Here is a 23,389-nt window from a genome sequence, read left to right on the forward strand (position 1 = left end):
CTGCCTAAACCTGTCAGCCCCGTGTCACCAAAGCAAACGTGCACGCGGGTACAAACAGCATGCACGCACGCACGCGCGCGCACGCACACACACACACACACACACACACACACACACACACACACACACACACACACACACACAGATAAAATTGACCAGTTTATATTTTTAGTAACATTTCACAGGACACACAGAAAGACAGTCGATAAGACAGAAAGACATCTATTCTTGTTTTTATAGACTAAACAGTTAAGCTCACGGAACATCTTGCATCAGAACGGGACATTCTAATATCTACAAACAACTAAAATCAGAGGATAGTGGCCTTCAAAACAGTCTTTTGTGACTTATTCCTATTTCCTACACAGTTTCAATAATCTTTTGTTTACAATCTGCTTTCCAGAGTTAGGGTTTGAAATCACGTTATCAGAAGCCTGTATTGTTTTCCATATTGTTTCCATCACGTCCGTGGCTGGAGTCAGAAAACAGACCTCAGTAATAACTGTTTTGTCCTGGGCACACACTAAACACTGATTAACTTATCCTATTCACAGCTCTGTTGGACACTCTCTATACTTGCTATTGACAAGGATTTGACTCGGCCTCACTTTAAAGTAGGAGTATAAAGGTAAAGTAGGAGTATAAAGGTAAAATGAATGAGCCTGGTCACTGAATGTTGTCCTACTGTTGGCACGGTAAACACTGCACTGGGTGGGACAGGGTGTGTGTGTGTGTGTGTGTGTGTGTGTGTGTGTGTGACGTTAATACTTCCTGAGAACAGAGACAGGGATAATTATCCCAATGGACAAAAATCCAGGATGAAGCCATACCACACAAACAGATTCCTAATATACACAAACACTGACGTAGTACATACATACAGTACATACTCATACATACACACACACCACTTCATTCCCATTACTGGTTTTCGTGGAGTTAATTGAGATTTCACTTGGGTATCGTGCCACTTTGAAAGGGAACTTAGGTAACCCACCATTGACTGGTGGGTGCTGGGTTAAAGAGGCTTCAGTTCACAAACGGTTAGAGCATGCACACCGAAGTAGGTAGCTTACTGAACGCCTTTATTTGGCTGACATTTCGATCCTGTTGTGGATCTTCATCACAGGGCTTGACATTAACTTTTTGAGGCACTTGTCCTCTGGATAAGTACACTTCTCATTCACTTGTCCAGGCACAAATGTCACTTATAAAACACAGGATATAAATTTGCTATTTCACAGTAATTTCCTTTTCCGCCTTGGCCCCCTCCATTGAACAGTCCATAGTCTGCATACAGTACAAAGCTGCTAGGAGCATCACAGAAAAAGTGAAACCTTAATGAACTTGTCCATAAAGATTTATTAGTTGTCCCGGACAACAGGACAAGCCTTAATGTCATGCCCTGCATCAGGTTGTGTCTTGCCACTTTCCCATCACAGCGCAAGTGAACTTAAATGCTAAAACGCACAAGACATAACACTCTCTCTCTCACGCACAGACACACACACAGACACACACACTAGACTAGATGGAGCATAATGAATGTTATTATTCCCCGAGTGAAAGCGTGACAGTGTTTGGCTGACGATACACTCATTATCCTCACAGACAGGTATGAAACTGGATCTCGCAGTGAGGCACGCATGTAATAAAACCTCCGTCTGACTGTGCAGAATCCTCCACACAAGTGTGCGAGCTTGAATCATCGCGTGTGTCTGGCCTTGCAACCACCTCTTACTCACCTGTCAACACTCCCCACCAGCTCACAAGCCTCTCTCTCTCTGTGTGTGTGTGTGTGTGTGTGTGTGTGTGTGTGTGTGTGTGTGTGTGTGTGTGTGTGTGTGTGTGTATTACTATACTTATGAGGGCCAAATTAAACCACAAGTATAGTCGAATTTAAGACATTGTGAGGACCATTGTCCTGGTCCTCCCAAGACAAAATGGTTGTTTTATGGTTAAAATAGTTTTTAGAGTTAGGTTTACAATTAGGAAAAAAATCGGGTTGAGGTTAGGTTTGGGATTAGACATTTGGATGTTACGTTTAATTGTTAGGGTTGGAGTTATGCCTGATTTATACCCACCTGCACACCCAGAATAGCAGATCTACAATCTCACAGCACGTTTCGCCGCAACACGCTTTGAGCTTGTAGATCAACTATTTCAGGATTGAGGGTTAGGTTACAAAATTGGCATTAAAAAAATCACCATCCTGAAATGCTGATGTCCTCACAAGTAGAGTAATACGAAAGAGTGTGTGTGTGTGTGTGTGTGTGTGTGTGTGTGTGTGTGTGTGTGTGTGTGTGTGTGTGTGTGTGTGTGTGTGTGTGTGTGTGTGTGTTGGTAGAACACCTGTGTGTTGTGCATTGAGGTACACAGATACCGTTACCGTTCCATATATGGTCATTGTCCGGGCAGGCGAGCACCCAACCACCCCCTTCCCCCCGTGAGGGCGGAACGGCTGTCAATCACTCAGCCTTGTAAAAGGGTGGCGGTTCAAGAAGGTCCGCCCCCTATGACAGGACAGGAAGAGTTGCCAGATGGGTAGCCATGACAACCATCAAGCAGAGGCAGGTCGGGGCTGGATGGATCCCGCAGCGGGGCAATTAGCGTGAGGGCAATGACGTTATTTATCACATGTCTGAGAGAGAGATATACACAGACCAACAAAGCACCAGAATGAAGGTTAAGGTGGAGACATTAGAACGGTTGGTTCCCAACTTTTCAGCGGAGACACAAAAGATACAACTGGTGTCAAGCCATGACTCACAATGTGTCAGAATTTCATAGGTTTAGTTTTTGTTTATGGATTTTTCTTTTCTTTCATTTCTCAAACTCTTTTAAAAAATGTTTTATTTAATTGTATTGATACTATTATAAAAACTATTTTGGAGGGGGTAAGGGCCAGGTTAGTTTGGGAAACACTGACCACAGCGAGGAAGAAGTGGGACACAAATACTATACTGTTGTACATCAGACATTAAACACACAATGAACGCCAGACACCTTGTGGCAAATTCACTGACAGTCAAAGTCATATAAAGTTCACATATTGCCTGAAGCGATTAAGATTACCTGGCACACACACACAAAGATCTGACTTACAGGAAATAAACTCTGCCATTCATTTATGACCTGTATCAGGCCTTGGAGTCATAAGCCAAAATTACTATATTAAAAGAAATCTGGCAAATTGTGGCAATATAATCTTTTTCAATATATATATTTGAACATTTGTATATAAGGGTAACATTTTACCAGAATCTCCTACCTGTCGTTTGCTTACCTGGTAGGCTGCTATTCACAAGTCTGATTTCAGTAACTAAATGAAAGATGAAATGAAATGAAAGAAATATATTCCTGTTAAAAATATTGTTTTTGTTGCTTTTGTTGTTTTTTCTTTCATTAGCTTTGGGCCATGTTTGGCCTCCTCCTACGCACCTGACGCCAATTGTAGGTGTGCAATTGCTTTTTATCTTTTTCTTTTACATAAAATAGTGAGGCATAGTTGAATAGTTTGTCAACTTAAACTCGATACTTTGTTGTGAAAAATAGACGATCTACAAGCTCAAAATCAAGCAAAGGGTTTGAGATTGAATATCTATTTTTACTTTTGCCTATTATGACATGCCCAGAGGGACGATAGTGTTTATGTGGTAAAGGAAGGAAGTTTAAAGATACAATGTAGAGACATAATATATCTATTACTGACACTTGATCTGTAAAAATCGTGACAACACTTTGAAGTCATATTGCCCACAGCTAACTTGCAGTGACTCACTTAATAGCAGTGACTGCCATATGGGTCGGCAATGTAGAGCGGTTGTCTGGAAATTGAAATATTGCTGGTTCGATCCCAACATCTCACGGCATCAGGTGGAAGTGCCCTTTAGCAAGGCACTGAAGCTCCAACTGCCTTCCAACAAGCAGGTTGGCAGACTTGGCACCTTGCATGGCGGGCAGCTATTTCCCATTTAGCACTGTCAAAGACAAACTAGATATTTACACGAGAAGATTTTTGAGTTATCTATTCAAAGTTACATTTTGTATGCGCTTAGGGGATGCTCAAAACAAGAATTATAGCTATAACTATGAATATAAAGATAATAGTTAGAATATTTCAAGTGTATGTTTGAAGTGGATGGCTGAGTCCACAGCACAACTGCAACAAAGACAATGGTGAATTATACAGTTATAGTGCTTGGTGTTAAGGGCCTTTAAACAGGATGCAAACCCGGGTGTAGCTACTGTTAAAATGGAAAATAAGCCCATTTCGGTCGAGGATAAATTGTTCTTTGAGCTTCGGTAAAAAACATTCAGACAGTACTAGAAATCTTTTGCATTATTTGGTTTATTTCCCCAAGGCTGGGACAGACAGTTAAGACTAGAATCACATTGTACAATGTAAACAACAAATAATATCTATCTGTATACAACAATAAATAATATATCATACACCGGGATTGAAATGACTTACAGGCCCCCCCCCTCACCCCCCCCCCCCCCTCCACACACACATTCAAACAGACCCCACAGTAGCTGTTTTTCTGGTATTTCTTTTACAGTACATACAACAGCACACATACAGTAATACAGAGCAGCCCAGAGGAGGTTTTACGCTTTGATCACCCGCACTACTGCGTCTAAGGAAGTTAAATCAATCACGCCTCAACTATTTCAGTTAATAACAGAGGATGGTGTGAAACGTCCACCAACTGTAGCAGTTTTCAGACAACCTCGGTGGAAATGTAAAATGTTAGCTATGTTCTGTATCTCTTTATTGCATAAAGGGCTATTCACACAGAGCACCAGAACTATAAATATTGTTTTAAAAATCGCTCTGAAGCGCCTTACAGGCGGGAGCGCGGTTGCCACGGGCTTTCTCGCTTGGTTCAGCGGAGATCGCACCGCGGTGGAGAAACAAACACAATCGCTCCACGAGTAAATGCCGGGCGGAATTTCAGATGACCACAATCCAGCTCTTGCCGCCCGTGAGCGCGTGTGTGTGCATGCATGCGCGCAAGAATTTCACGGGAACGTGCCCGCCTGCCTCTCCGCTCCTCAACTTCTCCGCGTGTCTCAAATAATCGCCTGCCTCTCAATGAAAATTAATTACTACGGCGCATCACCCGCCTCCCGTCTGAAAGGCGCTTAAGTCAAGGGGATGGCAGAGTTCACAACGACTATAAAATAAATACGATGGTGAACGATATAGTTATATTTATCTTTATACAGTAGCTATAGGTCTCAGCGTGAATGGCACTTACAGCAGTGGTTCTCAAAGCAGGACCCAGAACCATTTGTACACTCTCAGAATACAGTTGTGGGGTTCCTTGAAAAGTAAAAGTTTGAGAACAACTGGCATAAGGCGTTAAAATCACATCCAATACATGATTTCCCCTTGAGTTGACAGCCAGGATTTTGCAGCGTAGCGTTTCTGAACACATTCCTGCAGCTTTCAGTTTGCTTCCAGTTAGGCTAATGTATCCACAGTGCCACTCGGCAAGGGGACTAAACCGCGTGCCAGTCACCATTGTTGAGAAAGCATTTTAATGCAGGTGTTAGCTTAAACTCGTATTTCATTTATCCTACTTATGTGTTGATAAGGCATGCAGGGAACTAAGTACAGAGCTAGCTCTGTGATTTAATGGCTTTGCAATGAGAACAGTAAATATAAAGTTTCAATAAAAAAGCCTGATCATTAATGTCCACATAGTACATGTATCATGTCTGAGCAACATACCTATGATTCTCCTGCATAAAAGCATTAGGAATTAATGCGCCTCGTTTGAAGGTGGTAAACATTAAGTATATCGGCAGTGCATTGAAGCATTCAGAAGTTTGACACAAAGCAACGGTACCTATGGTACAGCTGCCACTAACGGACTAAAAAGGTGGTCCTTTTTAACCCGCCTCAAGAACATTGGTGGCTTCTGTTGTTTTTCATCATGCCATTGTCTTCTCCTCAGTTTGTGCACCATATGGTGCTGACGTAGTTTTCCCAGATAAAGGTGAAGAGGGGTGTAACATTTGCGTTAGCCACTAATGCATTAGTCAACCTTGCGCGTCGTCAGTGGAATGCAGCTGACACACCCACTTGAGTAACGCTACATCCATGGCGGCTTACAATAGGCTACTTGGGAAACTCAGTACAGGTGGGAGATGTCCATAGAACTTAGAGAAAACAAGTGCTAAGTAGCTGTCGGTCGAGAGCACCGGTTTACCACCTTCACACCGTTGGCGTGTTATGACATGCGCAGAACAGGAAGGCTAGGGTTCATGTGGTCAAACCATGGGCATGATGTTAGCAATAGCAACAAGGAAAACAGAAATTTCCGACTTATCCTTTAAGTCAGGGTTCCCCAATAGGCGGCCCGCGGGCCATGTGCGGCCCGCGGGGGGCTACTGTCTGGCCCCCACCAATCCCAGTAATAATGGTGGTATAAGAGCAGCAACAACACTAGTATATCGTCGTTGTCGGGTGGAAACCTCGTATCTCCAAATTTGTATGTTCTTTTGCAAAGTAAAGCCCTGCTTCTTCATACATGGCCGTCGCACAAAAGTAGTGAAAACAGCAGATCTACAAGCACACAACGCCTCGCGGTGCGAGGCGTTGTGTGCTTGTAGATCGGCTGTTTTCACTAGTTTAAATCATTTTTAAAATGATACATTCGAAACAAACGGTTGTGGACATACAAGATTTTCACCCGACAACAACGTTATCTGAACTGTTGCTGGAATAGCGGGAACACCACCGTCGCCCCCTGCAATGTTGTGGCCCTCGGCTTGGTGCCCTAGACATAATTCAGCCCTTGGGTAAAACTAATTGGGGAACCCTGCTTTAAGTTATTATTGAACCACAGCTAACAACAACACTGGTGACTTAAGGCTGCACTGTGTTAACTTTCCTGTTCCACCCCGGATCTGAACCCGGGTCTCCTGTGCTGACAGCCTTACCACTGAGCCTGCCTGCTTGCTCAGGGGAGAAATTCTATAAATTTTCAATAGAATAGCAGGGAGACCAAATACAACCACAACAATTGCAACGTTATATCGTATTAACATACAAGTTACATAATACAGCTTTAACCTTAATAAAGCCAAGGAAAACCCTGATACACATATTAATGACAACAATTCATTCACTCAGTTCACAACTCACACATTCATCATTATGTTGTATGTACACGCCCGTACAAGCACTCCCTACCAGTCACAAAACAATGTAGACACATGTAACAGCGTCATTTTAAATACTGTATGTCACCTTGGACAGAGTTTTCATATTTTAATATTTTACAGTATTTACAAAAGAAATCCCTGTACAACATCTTACAAGAGAAAGGTACCATTGTGTGTGTAGGTGTCTGTGTGTGTGTGTGTGTGTGTGTGTGTGTGTGTGTGTATTTGTGTGTGTAAGTAGACGATCTACAAGTTCACAACACATTGTGACGCGTTGAGCTTTTCCGCAATTGTTGAAAATGTATGAACATTTCAAAATGGAAACGATTTGACATTACCTCAAATAACTGCGATTAGGCCATTCACAGAGGTCACTGAGTCAGCTACCTGACCTGTCATGATATCACCCTTGGGCTTATCAGTTATCAGCCCTATCAGATAGAGCACTGTTTCCCAAACAGTGGCTAGTAGGGACTCGGGACCCATTTGTGGGTCGCGGATACATTAAAAATATATATATTTAAGAAATTCCATAAATTACAGTATCTTACCAAATTACAATGCAGCTGCCCAGGTCTTTTCCCGAGCTTTGTTGATAAGCAAACAGCCGTGTCAGCAATTAAATACAACAGTATTTTCATTATAACGTGTATTGTGTACAGTCAAGCTCCTGAGTGTTTGTGGTACTTTTTTTTAAATGACATACAGTGTTGGTACTGTAGTAACCCAGAGAAAACCCAGCTCTGCAGGGAACAAAGAGGAAGACTTTCCTAACTCCCTGATGACAATAATTGACAAGAGTAGAGTGCTGGTTCTCAACGCGGCGTTCAAGGACGACCAGGACCCTTAAGGGTCTGTATTTGATTGATTGGGCTCTGAGAGATCAAATTAAAATCAAATGTGGGCCTGGCTGTGACCTAATGCATCAAAACTGGGGGTCTTTGAAATGAAAAAGGTTGAGAATCGCAGATCTAGAGGAGTTGCTATACGACGGCTCCATGGTTTTTAGTCAGCTAGCACTGCCTTTTTGTCTGGGATCCATCCAGTGAAGGACATAATAGAAGTGTGAGCTGCATTTGGTCTAGTATAATGTTTCCCAAACATATGGTCACGACCCGTTTCTATGGGTTGTGAGTAAATATCCTGTTTTTTAACCTTTTCTCTTAACACTTATGTTGCAATGATTTTTTCTCTTCAATGTCTCGCGTTGCCATGGTTACCATAGACTTCCATGTAATTGTGCAAGTGTGTAAAAAGTGCACGCCCATGCCTAGATGATGCACCACGTGTGTAGATGCTGTTCACAGCTTTCAAACAAAAAAATCCGCTTGGAAATCCGTTCAGGCATTCATGATTTATCAGCCATTATGTTTTCTTCAGATGTAAACAAACATGGCTGCCATGTTTGAAAGAATGGGTTGGTATGGGGGTTAAACATGCAATTTCGCGATCGCGATCATGCCTAATACATTTCTGGAGGTCCAAAAAAAAAAATTGGAAAAAAAAAATTTGAAAACATTTTTTTTTTTTTTTTTTCAAAAACGGCCCAAACTCGGGAAACTCGGGGTTGGCACAGCACTAGTACCAATACAAACTCGGGAAACTCGGGGTTGGCACCATATGTGTTAAGATCTTCTGAAATAAAAAATACGAAATCATCAATTTTTCAGACATTTCTAAAGAATCTTTTTATGATTAAGTCATGATCTATATTAAGTTGGGGTCCTGGGAATACACACATTTTCTCTTTGATCTGAAAACGTTTGAAACCCACTGGTCTAGTGGCTTGACCATGGATCCTCGATCTCAACTAAAGCAGCCAGCTGCCATTAGTATTTAGTTACACATTTATGATTATGGGGTCTTGATCAACTCCCAACTCTGGCGGTTCATAAAACACTATTTCCAATAGTTTTCTGACAAATGCAATATATTTCCATTCAAGGCACGCGATTCTGTTCATGACGTATACAGACTTCACTGTCCCATCTTTAAGAAATTGCAATTTATAATTCCCCCAAAATGTGATCATGAGTTTACACTCAAGAGGTCTCCATCTCACTCTCTTAAAGATTCATTTTAAATAATAACTTATCTTGATTTGATTCAAGTTTATAACATATAAATGTTTTTTTTTATACATTTTTAATTGTAATAAGGTTAAGGTTATTATATTTATGGCATATTTATTATCATTAATAATAATAATCACCTAACTCACCTAGGGCAAATAAAGGCGTGGTATGCGTTAATTATGTATATATAATGGAAACACAATGGCAAAAGCTGTAACAGTTACAGCTGTAGTTTGAGTTTCAGAAAGGTTGTCTGCCAGTGTGTGTGTGTGTGTGTGTGTGTGTGTGTGTGTGTGTGTGTGTGTGTGTGTGTGTGTGTGTGTGTGTGTTTGCGTGTTCTTCAGACCTCCACAGCAGTGTCTGAGCCCAGACCCTGAGCCTGCAGTGCTTCTTCTCTCTTCATCTTGGGCTTCTCTGTCCGCGTGTGCCACACCAACACCTAGTACACACACAAACAAAGACAGACAGACAGACAGACAGACAGACAGACAGACAGACAGACAGACAGTTTATTATGGCTAAGAATAAGCATTAAGTTCAAATACTTGCAGTAGTTGTAATTCATATTCTTTGCTTCAATACTGGAGTAGGAGACCATTTTATTATACCTATTGATAACATTATACTAGAGAGTGTCATACATACATGCAATTCAATAAAATGGCCTTTAGTCTAGTCCATGCTTCTGAACATGGCATGCTTCTCAACAAGAGACAAGTGCGTCTTGCCGCATCACCCTTTCTTGTTTTTTTATTTTTTATTTTGCTAGTTGTTTTTATCGCTCTGACCTTTGGACACTGCACTATTAGGTTGTGTTAGTAGTTTTTTTTTGTATTTCTGCTTGTGTTTGACATGATGTAGAGATACTTGTTGCACTAACTAGCATTGACTGTTATGGTCACTTTGATTTGGGCACTGTATTATTTTGATAGTCGTGCTTTAAGACACTTTATGTATATATTATTCGTTCCCTTTCCTGTTGTACCTTGCTCTTACTGTACTTACTGTACTCTGTACTCTGTTCTTGTTTTTTCTTTTTATCTTTTTCATACTTCTCTGTAACTTTGTAAATAACCTTAAACTGCTGTGCTGCCTCTGGGCAACACATTTTCCCCCTTGGGATAATAAAGGTATCTATCTATCTAACAACAAGGTTTTCTTTAACAACCATTCCCTTGTTTTTTCATTTCCCTCCTCAATTATCTTTGCTGTAAATCCATGCCACTGCTGACCCCTAGTGTTGGGGGAGGGTGTAACACACAAGCCAAATTCCAATGCTCAAATCGCAGGCATGCACCCACACGCATAGTGTACATCACCACCTAACCTTGGTGCAGTTGTCTGCCTTGGGCTCCAGTTCGTCCATGGTAACCAGACCCTGAAGGAAGCTGCTCTCCAGGAAGCCCATTGGAGCGTCTCCGTCAAAGCAGGCGTCCTGATTGGCCAGGACCAGTTTGAGGGAGACGGCGAAGCCGGCCATGTCCATGGGGAACGGACGGCTGGGACGCCAGCCAGTGTGGAAGCGAACAACCTGGGAAGAGCAGAGAGCGGACACAAATACACTGGTTCGCTTATACAAGTTTAATGTTCTTCAAGTTTTACAATTGATGTCAAGATTTAGGCATTTTCTTTACAAAATATATCGGTCAAAACATCTGTAATCGGTGGACAAATGGCTCTTTCCCACTACAAGAACTAAGTGAACCATGTCATAAAGTGTAACGTTTCACAGGTTCTGGACTCGTTTCCAGGCAGTACTAACCCCAAGTTCTGGAAACCCAGAACTTTTGCATTTTCATTGGACAATGGCGAAAATAGTGAATGTACAAGCTTGTAGATTGACTATTGAGTTGTTTTTAATGATGTACCTCCTAACCTAAGATGGCCTTACATTAGCAGATAATCGGGCACGATTGAATCAGGTAACATTAAACACTACAGGATAATTGTTTAAGATTATCTGACCAGATAATCTAAACACGCTCACACTAGCTGTTTTGAAAAGTCGGGGACTCCGCACGCTACAGGATTCTATCCAGATTGAGTCGGGCCTGAACGCAGCAATAATAAATTATATAATGAATACAAAAGATTCTAAAAGGAAAATCAGGATCAGACCCAGAAGTCTGGCATCGGCTATACCAGCTGTGTGGGTTGCAGCTAATAATACAACTGTACAGAGATGTGTCACTGAAACAGCAGAGTGGACAGAAGCACGGTTCTGTAAATAAATAGGACAAACGAGGACAGTGACGGTACCAACCTTTCCTCCTTCCACCACAGGCCTCTCGTACCTCATCCCTCCAACCAGGCCCACGGGCCATACTGACACGCGCTGGGTACCCCGCATCTGGGAGGAGAAGGGAGGAGGAGGGGAGAATGACAGGAAAACCAGTGTGGAAAGAGGGATGTAAGTAGTAAGTAACTGCTTACACATGCACTGTTTCTTAAACCACTTTATCCCTATATCCTTAGTTGACCAGGGTCCCACAGGGGTCTAAACTTGGCCCCATCCTTATTGCCCCTACACCAAATCTCTTAATAGAAGAAATGGACAATTTACAAGCATCACACATTTTCTGGCAAGTTTTCGTTGAATATGTTTAATTCAATATGTTTTTTTTTTATCGATCAAAAACGTTTTAGTCTTTATTCTATTTTCTTCCAACGTAGGGCTCTACACACACACACACACACGTGCACGCACCTCTTCAAAGAGCTGCAGACTGTATGTGTTGTCGTCATCTGCAAAGTAAACCACAGCCTGCTGGTCCCCTGCTGCCTGCTGGGCCCTCCTGTCCTCTCGGAGCCACCGGAGGCCCTCGTTCCTCTGCTCTGCTCCGCGAGGCTTCAGCCAGCTGGGGTCTCCCTGAGGGGGCACAGCATTCAGAGTCTACATACCACTCTGTTTAACCCAGTGTTTCTCAAACCTTCAAATTTCAAGGTCTCCCCTTAACTCTGGCAGTGTACAAATGGAACCAAATCATTTGGTTCCATTTGTACACTGTCGAGAGTTAGACTTTTTAGACCCCCCTTAAAGGAACGAACTGAGTTCCTGGAATCCACTTTGAGAACCACTGATTTAATGCAGTGATTCTAACCTTTATCATTTCAACATTTTGTAATTGATTCAAAGATTTAGCTGTAATTCTTAAATTCTCTGGCCAAACATCAGTGAAACATAGGTAATCGGTGGTTTAGGACTCTCCAAAATCGCAGGCATCAAGCATCGGCACCCAAAGATCTTCTACCATTAATTTCCACCCACCTCTTGCAGCTTGCGGTCTTTGGGCGTGGCGATGTGGAGGTGCGTGTAGGTCAGGCCGCTCTTGGCCAGGAAGTGGGTCACCAGAGGGGTCTTGTGAGGAGAGTCCTCCACCAGGATCCAGTGGAGCTGAGGGACGTGCATGAACGTCTGGGACAGACGAGTCAACTCCGCCTTCTGCACGAACCTGGACACAGACACACCAAGCACAGTGGGGGGTGTGGGTGAGAGAGACGGACAGACTTAAGACAGATTCATGCTTCGTCATACAACAGAGTTGTGTATCATGTATTGGAATCAAAATGTATCATGAATATCAATAATCGATTTATAATCGAATCCTAGCCGTCTGAATCAGAATCGTCAGGGTACAGTACCTAGTGATTTCCGCCCCTAAGCACGCTGGAATTAACCACAGGTAATCAGCTAAAATGTACTCCAACTGGTAATGCTTCTGTCTTTTACTGTGTGTGAACGTTTTCAGGTTACTTGAGGACAGGAGGATTTCAAATTGTAAACTAGGTCAATTAAGGTCAAGTGGGGTCAGTTTGCCTTTGTTTTCGCTAGGTCAATTAAGGTGTTCAGATATTCTATGTTGATGAGACGGTCTTGGAACATTCCTATGATTCCATGTGTAGGTGTGTTTTAAGGTTTAGAGAAACCTGAATGCCTGCAACACTCTCAAAACAAACATCTATAGGTGGCAAGGAATGTAGCATGAAGAGAAAAAAGACAGCACTCAGTGATGTCCTTTCAAAAATATATTAGCCTCACTGGGACAAACAATTAACACGTGACTAATCAGCCTTCATCAGTGTTGTGTTTTAATATAAGGTTGGTTTGCCAAAGGAACAATGGCAAAAGCAACAGGACAGTCAAAACTGATTATTAATGATTGACTCAATGTTGAAGGGCATGGCAGGACTTAAAATATTGTAGGTTAGGTTGAAGGAAACTTAATGGAAACAATGTACAGCTTCTGCATGGTCATAATGTTTACATTAATGTGGATAACCCAGGGGTAAGACCCTAGCGCACAGCAGCTTCGACTTGAGCACTGGGACAATGGCCAAAACTGTCTCTTCACTTGTATATACAACGTACATTGTTAATATTATAAAGTATATGTTGTCTTGTCTGGTATGAAATATTTTAAAGAGCTGCCTATTCCCTCTTCAAAAGTCAACTCTAGCCTACAATTTATAAAGATGAGTGAGTGCTTAATCAAAGTATTACATACAGGTTGGTATAAAGATGGTTGACTGTGTAGAGAGGAGAGTGTACTTGAGGAGAATTCTACCAACTAAACAAGGTCAATTAAGGTATTGTATGTTGATGAGAATGTCTTGGCACAGTACTGTGATTCCATGTGCAGGTGTGTTTGAATGTTTTCCAACAGAACAATGGCAAAATAAACTGTATGGTAAAAAACTGATTAGAGATGATTGATTAGATAATAAGGGCATGGCAGGATTTAAAGCAATGCAGCTTAAAGAAGGAAGCTTAAAGTAAACACTTTAGAGCTTCTGTAACCCAGGACAAAGAACCTGACAAAACTATTTCTCTTCTCTCGTGTGTATTTGTGCGTATGAATGCCAAAGAGAGAAGGCGAGAATGCGAGAGAGTGAATTATTGTGATAAGGTGTTTGTAAATGAGGGACCTTGAGTTGTGTGTGTTTTGGGGGAGAGTGAACGTGTCTAGCCGCATGTCACCTCTACCTCGCATACGTTGGGGTGATTACAAAAATGGTGGGTTGGGTAGATTTGACTGGCTGCTTCTGGGGGGATTTGGTCGTCTCTGCCTTCTTCATTTGTTCCTGGAGACGGTGAACTTCCCCTCGTAGCCGAGAGATGGTACGGTCCTTGGGCATGTCGTGCTCTGTGCAGTCGCAGCGCTGACCTTCATGGTATTAGGAACAGAACCAAACAGAAAGAGGAGATAAAAACAACACAATAAAGGGGAGTTTCTCTCAGTATTCAATTCCTATCTTATTCCTGATTCTATTTATTTATTTACACAAGGCCACTCCACTTGCACAGTTGAAGTTGTATAGTATTTAACTTTCTTCTTCTAAACCATATCTGAACCCGTTTTCCTGCGCAGGTGCTGATTTTCTTATTTTTTTACCTTTTACCTGAATGAGCCTGCTTGCTCAGAGGATAAATGTAATATTGACCATCAGGTCCGAATTTGCGTCAGATCCTGTGTCTAGGTGAGACATGACACGATGTAAATGTCTCACTAGAAGAACAGGGAGACAAAATACAACCACCCCCAATTGTATAAATGATCTTATACAATAAGTGCAAACGCAGAGTGCAATTAACATGAAATCGTGCACACACGTTCCCACTAGGCCGAGGTAGAAATGCCACTTGAAATATTTGAAATCAGCCTCATGGTGGCGCTATAACAGGCCAATTTGTGGTTTTACCTATAACTCCACCGATCAGTTTCAAACTTTGTAAGCGCACTCCCTAGAGGCCAAGGAAAAACACTTTCCTTGCATTTTTCACATCAGCCTTTTATAGCGCCACCAGGAGGCCGACTTATGTAAGACACATTTTTGGATATTACTCCTTCAGATTTTACCCAAAATTAACACAAATCAGTACACACTACACAGCATCTCTACAGTCATATGATCAAGACGGATCTGTCCCATATTAAATATTCCATCCTGATTGGCCTCTTAACTTTGCAGGATTGATCCGTTTCTAACAAAATGCCTCAAATCATGAACACAGCATGCAATTGTAATGAAATTGTGCACGCACATTCGCAAAAGGCCAAGAAAGAAATTACACTACAAATGTTCAAATCAGCCTATAGCACCACCAGGACGCCTGGCCTGGTGGAGACCTGTGCTCGGAAGAGCACTGCTTCTAGTTAATCTTGTTTCCTGCTTACATTTCTAACATGAAATTTTACTTTAATGGTAAAAAAATAAAATAAACTATTGATAAAAATATACTGAATGATCTGATTTATTGTTCTCAGCTGATGATTGACTACTATGACCCATTTTGTAAATTAAAATTTAGTGGCACCACATGGTGGCCACATAACGCTATTGCAACATGCATCTTTTCAGCATGTTGAAAGACAGTGGTGGAAGCAATATATTATTCTTTGCAGGGGTTTTCTGGTTGATCACATCTTATATCATCACTTTACTTAAAGCAATCTCATCAGTAGGCACATTTTAAGATTGCTCAAGTCTAGAACCAGAACCACAGACTAAATTTGAACAAAGGTTTGAGGCACGTTTTATGGAGGAACGCCACTAAATGTGGTGTTTACAATACACCTTTCTTTAAATAAATGGGTAAACAAGATAAATATGTTTCATGGCCTGCCGTTCCAGAGAAGATTCATTTCTTTGTTGTCCTTCCAATGGAAAATCATTTCCACAGGATTTATTTTTCTCACATTACAAAGTCTACCATAAATCATGCAGGTCAACCTCTAGTGGCTGTACTTCAAACCCAAATATCACCCATAATGCAACGCCTCTCCTGCAGAGCCAGAGTAGTAATGTGATGGCCTGATGAGCAGGATGAGCAGGTTGGTGCCTTGGCTTGCATGGTTTCCTCCTTTGAACTAACGCGGCTTTAACTACTACGGTAGTTCTCAAACTGGGGTCTGGGAACCCCTTCGGGTCCTTAAGGAGTTACAGGTCTGTAACTCAGAGAGTGTACAAATGGAACCAAATGGACCGTAAGGTACGGGTCCAAGTAACAGTACAATAAATAGTCTGCCAAAAGGATTTTTCCAAGAAAGCCTATGGCTTGTTTCCATTGGGTCCTGTGTACTCAATTCATTGAAATATTGAATGACAGACAAATATACAATAAACATCATATAAACGAAACAGAAAATTGTTTGAGCCAAATCTGTGTTCAACGTGATTTGCGAAGTTCCCTCGGGCTCTGGTGTTGTGATTGCGGACGTCTTTGAAGTAGTTTGATGGGTCTCTCAATGAGGTGTAGTAGTGTATCTTGTAGACCACCCTGAGCCAACCCACCCCAGGAAAACGTGAGCAAGGGAAGGATAAACGTGTGACTTACCCAGCTGCATCAGAGCATAGATGAGACCCATGAGGGACACCATGAAATACAACACAAACACCGTCTTCAGCTTCAGCTTCATCCTCGTTGCCATGGCACTGGAGCAACACAGGCTGCAATGGACGTCAAAGAGAAAACAACAACAACACACCCCAGGGTTAACTTAACATTATTTTATCCATTATTTAAATCCATTCATTTTAACTGTATGGAGATCATTAGAATACAACGGTTTGAGATACTGACTGTCATTGATTTGCTGAATAAATAACAGCGTTTGAGATTCTAAATGGCATTTGATTTTAGCTAACAGAACTTGGATCATTTGCACCAAAGCCATGCATCACCAGTGACTAATTATAAGGCTACTAGGCTTGAGTACAGCATGAATGGGGACTATATGTACAGACTGGGTTTTAATCCCTCCGATAACATAAAAAGGTCGTTTAATGTGACTGTAATGCCTCATTCACACTACAGATATATAGTTGAACGTTTAGCTTGGTAATTCAATGTAATCCTAATGGAAACCAGCTTTAAAGCTTTCAAAGCTTCGTTCTCAGGATGGCCTGTATCTTTAAAGCTGGTTTCCATTGAGATTACATTGAATTACCAAGCAAAACGTTCAACTATATAGCTGTAGTGTGAATGCAGCTTAAGAGACTAGTGGGCCATCTGATGTCAAGGTAACATTCACATTAGCTATTTTTGGCTAAACGTTTACTTGGCAAGGCTTGTCTAATAGCCGTTTTGACACTTACCGAGGGCTAAATCTTGGAAGACACAAAGGTTCAGACTGAAATTTGACCTTATTAGATTTATGTCATTTTTGATCAGATGTGGGTAAACGACGACCCATTCATTCAGCTAGTAGTGGCTACGTAAGACATTTCTTTTTTTTTTGCTGCAAGCAAGCTACCAACATCTTCCGGTTATAGTGCAGCTCTGAAATATGTCCTCGGAATCATCACACCTACACAGTAGTTCCATTGCAATTTTGGAGAATGTCCAAATCAAGACCCCAGTCCGAAATGTTTATCCAGGGACACCTATACAATGTATTTTTATTTAACTTTTTTGAAAATATCAAATAACTGATAGTATGGTTTGTATGGTTAGTGGTTAAAACTAATTTTGATGCTCAACAATTTAGCTGGGGACCCCCTGGAACACCCTAAACGGCCAAGGGGGTCCCCGGACCCCATTTTAAGAACAACTGGTCTAAATGATGGATAACAACACTTTAGTTTCAAAGGTGTAGTAGTTTGTGACAATGATAAAATATACATCTGGTTGAAAACTAACGTTTCAGTTTTCATGGTGCTCATGTCTTTACTCAGCATCCACAGTAGTATGATTTGATTCCATAAAAATGGTAAACATAATAGGCTACTAGCCTAGATACACATCAAAAAGCACAAACAAGGAATACAAAAACGAAGGAATATCCATCTAGAAGTCAAACAACTTTCCTTTATTTGTAACATACAAATAAAACACTGACAAGGCAGAAATGACTTATTTTTCCCTTTCATTGTCGGTTAAGCACAGGACTAGAACACTCATTCTCAAACATCAAGTTTTTTTAAAATGTCATTTAAAAAAAGCAAGTGTTTAACCTGTAAAAGGCAAAAACAATTAACTGAAAATGGATTCGCAACCGATTATATATAATATATATATACACACTGAGGAAAAAGACAAAGAGAAAGGAACGCATCAGAGGAGGGAGGGAAAATGAAAACAATTTGACACGACAGGCGAGGGTTATCGACAGGTTGTAAAATAAAAAAAGTTTGAAGTGATAAAAAAAAAATCTAGGTTCACTCACAAACAAAATATTTGCTTTTTGTCACAAAATAATGATCACTCCAAATAATCCCTCCTCAAAGACACCTCAGCTTTTTTCACGTAAAAATGTCGACCCTGAGCACAGTCCTAGGGTCGGTTAAAGCAACGTTTCACTTTGGAAGAACATTTTCAAAATGCCTGCTTCAATAGGAGTTGTGGAACAGCCTCTGTTTAACCTGTAGTTGACCTCAGGCTCTTTACCAAAAATAATTTTAGTGGTCAACAACTTACTTCTTTAAAACTACGACCCAGGATAGAAAAACATTTTTAAATTAAAATAAAACGATGTTACACGAGTCACATTTAGCATGCTTGTATAAATGGTTTTAATGTGATCGCTGCGTTTTGGGTCTACAGAACACAACTGCCTATACTGTTCATGTACTCCTACTGAAGTGTGTACACTTAAAATAACTTCTACCAAAGGTGAAGAGTGCTTTAAATATGGTGAGAAAAGAACAACTTATTCTAGATCAGAGCTGAGGGACAAACCAATCCAACTGACATCCAACAGCCAACATGGTTGCAAAAAGTAACAAAGAGGTTTGTTTACATTTGAGTAACCTGAGAGAGAGAGAGAGAAAGACTCGGTCAGTCATTGATATACCGTTGCTATATACAATATCCTGTTCTTTTTGTGTAGCCTCTGCCAATACAAATGAATGATTGTACTTATCAGAAGTTAGGCCAGAACTAAAACATACAAGTAAAAGTGTTGAAAAGTTTAGTCTTTTGTTTTTTGTTCATTATCGTTGTTCTAAGATAGCAGGTAACCTAATATAACCTCGGAGTGCTCGCCAGCTGGGTAATAGCAGTTTTTCAGTGACTCTACAAACAAATTAAATGAAAAACAACTGTCGATTTGATACAACCTTCGATGGTGTTTCATGTCAAAATGGATTGGTCAAAGTTGGACAGCTATTTCAAACCAACTGGGTTAACTGAAAATCTCAATCACACTTTACTGATGACAGCGGGTTTCACAAAGTGAAATATAAATAAATTAAGACAGCATCTCATCTAAGTAAAAGTCGAGGAAACATTACCTCACATACAAGTGAACCACAGTTCTGAGGTGAAATGGTTGGTTGGTGGCTTCTAGAAATGGAATATGACCCAGCAGACGGGCACTCGAGATGGTCGCGATACCCTGAAGGTTTTGTAAACAGATATGGAAACGACAAGACCCAAGAGGCTTCATCAGCCTGTCTACGTAGCCTAGTACATCTTCTTGTCCAAAATCCTCCCTTAAAAAAATCTGGGCTCCATCAGCCAACAGTATCTTAGGGCTAAGACCATATTTATCCCGCTGTAGCGCTATGAACACATGAAAGCAAAGGGTTGTGACATCAGCATGGTGTGAAGGTCAAGCCGACGGTCAGACGAGCTAACATTGACAACATTGGCAAGGTTTTTGGCTCTGTATCACTCGACAATTGTAAACAATCTATTTTTGTCGGACGACACACAGCCATACCACGATGTACACCGTAAATTGGCCCCATCTCTTGACTGTTGATTCTACATGCCAATATGCTTTGAGCTCAGTGGAACCTGTGCGTCAACTTTAAATCTCATTCTGATTCCAACATTTCACATACGTTTTAACCACAACCGTTTATGGGGGAAATATCAAAGTCATGCCGTCAGAGGCAGGAGAGGAAACCTAGCTGCTGGGCTATCCTGAATAAAGACACTGACAGTGATTGTATTAACGAAACAAACATTTTGAATCTCGTCGTGCAACCTACTGATGGTTAGTTTGGGAATGGGGTGAGGGCCCAAAGGGGGGACATTATCACAACAAAAAAAGACTTTGAATCTTCCAAAAGTTACACGAATACATCCTTCCTGCTAGCTTAATGTCCTTCCAGTGATAGCATTCATCAACTTAATATAAGTGGATTGAAGACAGCTTTGTAATGGAGCATTCACTTATACTGTACCTATCCTTCTTGTATTAAATCAATATGATTTGCTCATGGTGAAAAGCGGTGGGAGGTGCAGAAAAGGGACATGAGGATATATTTAGTAGTTACACGGTCAAGAATTAACATCAGCATCAATTTGTTTTGATTAGTATGGCTGAGGATAACGGGGGACAAGGTCTAAAGCTCAGGCAATGGATCAATGGATCTATTGTCATCAGTACCTTCACGCAAGTGGGGGACGAAGGATGCAGTTTTACAGATTTGAAAGCTGGCCTTGTGGAAAACAGTCATCAGTGCCTAGTACAGGGGCTGGAAGGAGGGAAGAGGGGAAAGGATAGGCGAGGGAAGGATGGATGTTGCCTTTACAATTATTCAAACAGGGCCAATGGCAACGTTGTGTTAATAAGAGAACATAATGGAACTTAAATCTAAGCTCAATCTAAGAACGAAAAGCAGTGGCTTACACTGTGGTTGAGAAACGGCTAATGGAAGAAAAAGATGGGATGAGTGATGAACTCCCTGTGGGTTTCTTTAAACGTGGAGAGACCAACCGAGGCCTTTTTACACGAATGGAAGGTGGAGCCCACATCAGCTCAAGCTTTGCAGACGAGAGCGTGATTCATGGCTCTTTTGAGTACAAACATTTTGTTTCACATAATCTTCTTTGTTGTGTCCACACAAAGCAGCGCCCGCCTTCCATGCATTACAGAGTGCGGAGGGAGGATCACTATGAGTTTGGAAGACACAAGAGATGTCACTATATGTGATTAAGGACCCTGCACTTGAAGAAGTGGGCCGAGAGAAGATCATCAGTAACAAACACTTCAGGATAGTCAAGGAAGCTACCATCGGGTATGTAGAGAGGATCTGAGTAATATGATAAGACACCCTGGTGTGCGCCTCTTCCCAGCACCCAAACATAGTGCTTCAGCACTTCCGACGCCCTGCGTTTTCAAGCTAGGAACAGTTCAACTTTTAGAGGAACGCTGCTCTTTTTCTCCTCCTGGCTGTGTCTTGACAACCAGGTCATTTACGACCCAGCGTTGAATCGTTACCTCCACCATGAGACGGCCATGTTTACATAGTCCATGTTTCAGCTAAGATATGTGTGCCAATAACATAGATCAGGGCATTCGAGCACAGCAATGGATGATTGGTTTGAACGTTGTGGGCGTTAATAAACTCTGCATGCAAGCGCTATGGACATGATATCCAAAGTGCCCCTTGGCTTATAAAAACGCTTTGTATGGACACAGACCCCAATACCTCCTCCGAGTACATGAGTCACATCACAACACCTGCTGTCTGTAACAGATCAGTAGTATGAGACCCTTGAAATGACAGCCAAGTAGTCCAAAACTCCAATGGAAGTAACATGAGAGGATAGCAGGAAATAAAAACAGAGGGGGGCATGGGCAAGGAAGAAGATGTCTGTACAGCGAGTTATGCCTGCTTATAATACTTGGTTGCATGCTGTTGTCGCGTGCCAAAAATAACAAATCTATAAGCTCACAACCCATTGCAGCGCAACGCGTTTTGAGGTCGTAGATCGACCATTTTCGGCAAGGCAATGCTAGCACACAAAGTATAAATGAATCAAAAGAAGTGCAGGTTGCATCACTAAAAGCCAATCTGACCGCAACGGAGGCACCATAACGCTTCTGTGTTTCAAGAGGAGTTGTACAGATTTTTGCAAAAATCGCCTTTCATTATTTCACATTTTCTCTCTTCGCGGTAGCAGTGATTTTTAACCCCGCTCCGACAGCCTGCCGCTGCTGAACTGGAATACGGGGAGGACGCTTCCACGAACTGGACGCACACTTCACAGCAGAGAAGGACATAGACAATATGGCTCCTATCACTTTACTATGACGTATGGAAAAGTGGAAAAGGATAAAACAAGAACTTGTGATTAAATTAAAAGTTAAAAACCTAAGCAAGAGGAGGCCAACATGCACAGTAAAATCCTGAGTATCACGTTAACTCTTGAAAGTGTGTGGGTTCCTTTTTCACCCGAGAGTTAAACAAAGACTCAGGATTTTACTATGGAAATCACCTGCACGATAGGAAGGTAGGAGAAAGCAGGAATCCCTCACAATGTTAACAGTAGTAGGACGGGTGGCTGAGGTTCAAAAAGCGCGTGGTTGTCAACGACCACTGTGCTGTCGTACACTAACATTGTATAGCTTCACAATGTACTGTACCTGGACAACGGTACGGTAGTAAATGTATGCTACAGTACAGCAGGGACTCTTAACTCTTAACCACTTAAAACCTAATACATTTAGCTGAGGGGGGGTCCCCCATGGCTGTATACTAGGCCGCCCCACCTTTTTTCGCTCTACATTAAATCTACAAGCTCACAGCGGCATGAGTTGTGAGTTTGTAGATCACTCATTTTCTGTGAATATTTCCCCCCCAGAATAAGGTTCATGTAACTTGTCCGGGGGGAGGGGTTCCATAAACCGAAAACCCAAGTTCAATTAAAACAAGTTTCGCACACTCCAAAACGTGAGAATGAATCTGTCCCCCTGCCTCGATTTCCATCATGAGGGGGGGAGGTTTAGGAAAAACTGTGTGACAAAATGAGGATAGAGTGCATTATGACAAAAGGAGATGAGAGCAGGGTCAGATGAGCTAGAAAGTTGTCGGGAGTGGGTGGATTAGCTTTTACATGACTGGGAACCAGTAACAGCTGATCCCTGGAATGGGGAGGGGGGGGCGGGGTGGGCAACCAGGACGTAGGAAAACAGGAGCCGTGTCTGAAAGCTCACACTGCATACCGCCTACGCACCACAGAGGTTACCTCCATCTATGATAAGACTTCTGTATGTGGTGTGGGTGGATTTGAACACCCCAAAAACTCTGTCCAGAGGTTCCTCCGAAACGCTGATGCATAGCAGGCAGTGTGAGGTTTCACAGGCGGCCACGGGAGTTGCTGGTTTTTAACCGTTTGGGTGGGTGGGTGGGTGGGTGGGGAGGGGGTAGGGAGGGGGCACGGTCGACGCCGCCAA

General features: G+C 41.9%; 1 protein-coding gene across 4 annotated transcripts; it reads right to left on the minus strand.

Moving 5' to 3' along the window:
• Positions 1-76: 76 nt before the first annotated feature.
• b3gat3 (beta-1,3-glucuronyltransferase 3 (glucuronosyltransferase I)) lies at positions 77-17,491 on the minus strand. 4 transcript variants are annotated; one of them, XM_080741771.1, is made up of 10 exons: positions 17,355-17,491; positions 16,594-16,706; positions 14,242-14,422; positions 12,526-12,709; positions 11,965-12,126; positions 11,552-11,607; positions 10,585-10,788; positions 9,604-9,696; positions 3,782-3,980; positions 77-3,322 (listed from the first exon to the last, which is right to left on the minus strand). In XM_080741771.1, the coding sequence occupies exons 2-8, from the start codon at positions 16,685-16,687 to the stop codon at positions 9,657-9,659; spliced, it is 921 nt and encodes a 306-aa protein (XP_080597897.1). In that variant the 5' UTR covers positions 16,688-16,706; positions 17,355-17,491; the 3' UTR covers positions 77-3,322; positions 3,782-3,980; positions 9,604-9,656. The 4 variants fall into 4 exon arrangements, with proteins under 4 accessions (XP_080597897.1, XP_080597896.1, XP_080597898.1 ...); XM_080741770.1 differs by having other exon boundaries at positions 11,521-11,607; XM_080741772.1 differs by lacking the exons at positions 77-3,322; positions 3,782-3,980 and having other exon boundaries at positions 9,436-9,696.
• Positions 17,492-23,389: the final 5,898 nt, after the last annotated feature.

Source organism: Nannobrachium achirus, assembly GCF_963921795.1.
Source record: "Nannobrachium achirus genome assembly, chromosome: 14".
NCBI lineage: Eukaryota > Metazoa > Chordata > Actinopteri > Myctophiformes > Myctophidae > Nannobrachium > Nannobrachium achirus.

Excerpts from the sequence above, each read along its gene's own strand:
- b3gat3 (XM_080741770.1), bottom strand. The coding sequence starts at position 16,687 with ATGGCAACGAGGATGAAGCTGAAGCTGAAGACGGTGTTTGTGTTGTAT. Across the intron at positions 12,127-12,525 it reads AAGACCGCAAGCTGCAAGAG|GGAGACCCCAGCTGGCTGAA; the intron begins GTGGGTGGAAAT and ends GTGCCCCCTCAG. Across the intron at positions 9,697-10,584 it reads AGGCAGACAACTGCACCAAG|GTGTTGGTGTGGCACACGCG; the intron begins GTTAGGTGGTGA and ends TGTGTGTACTAG.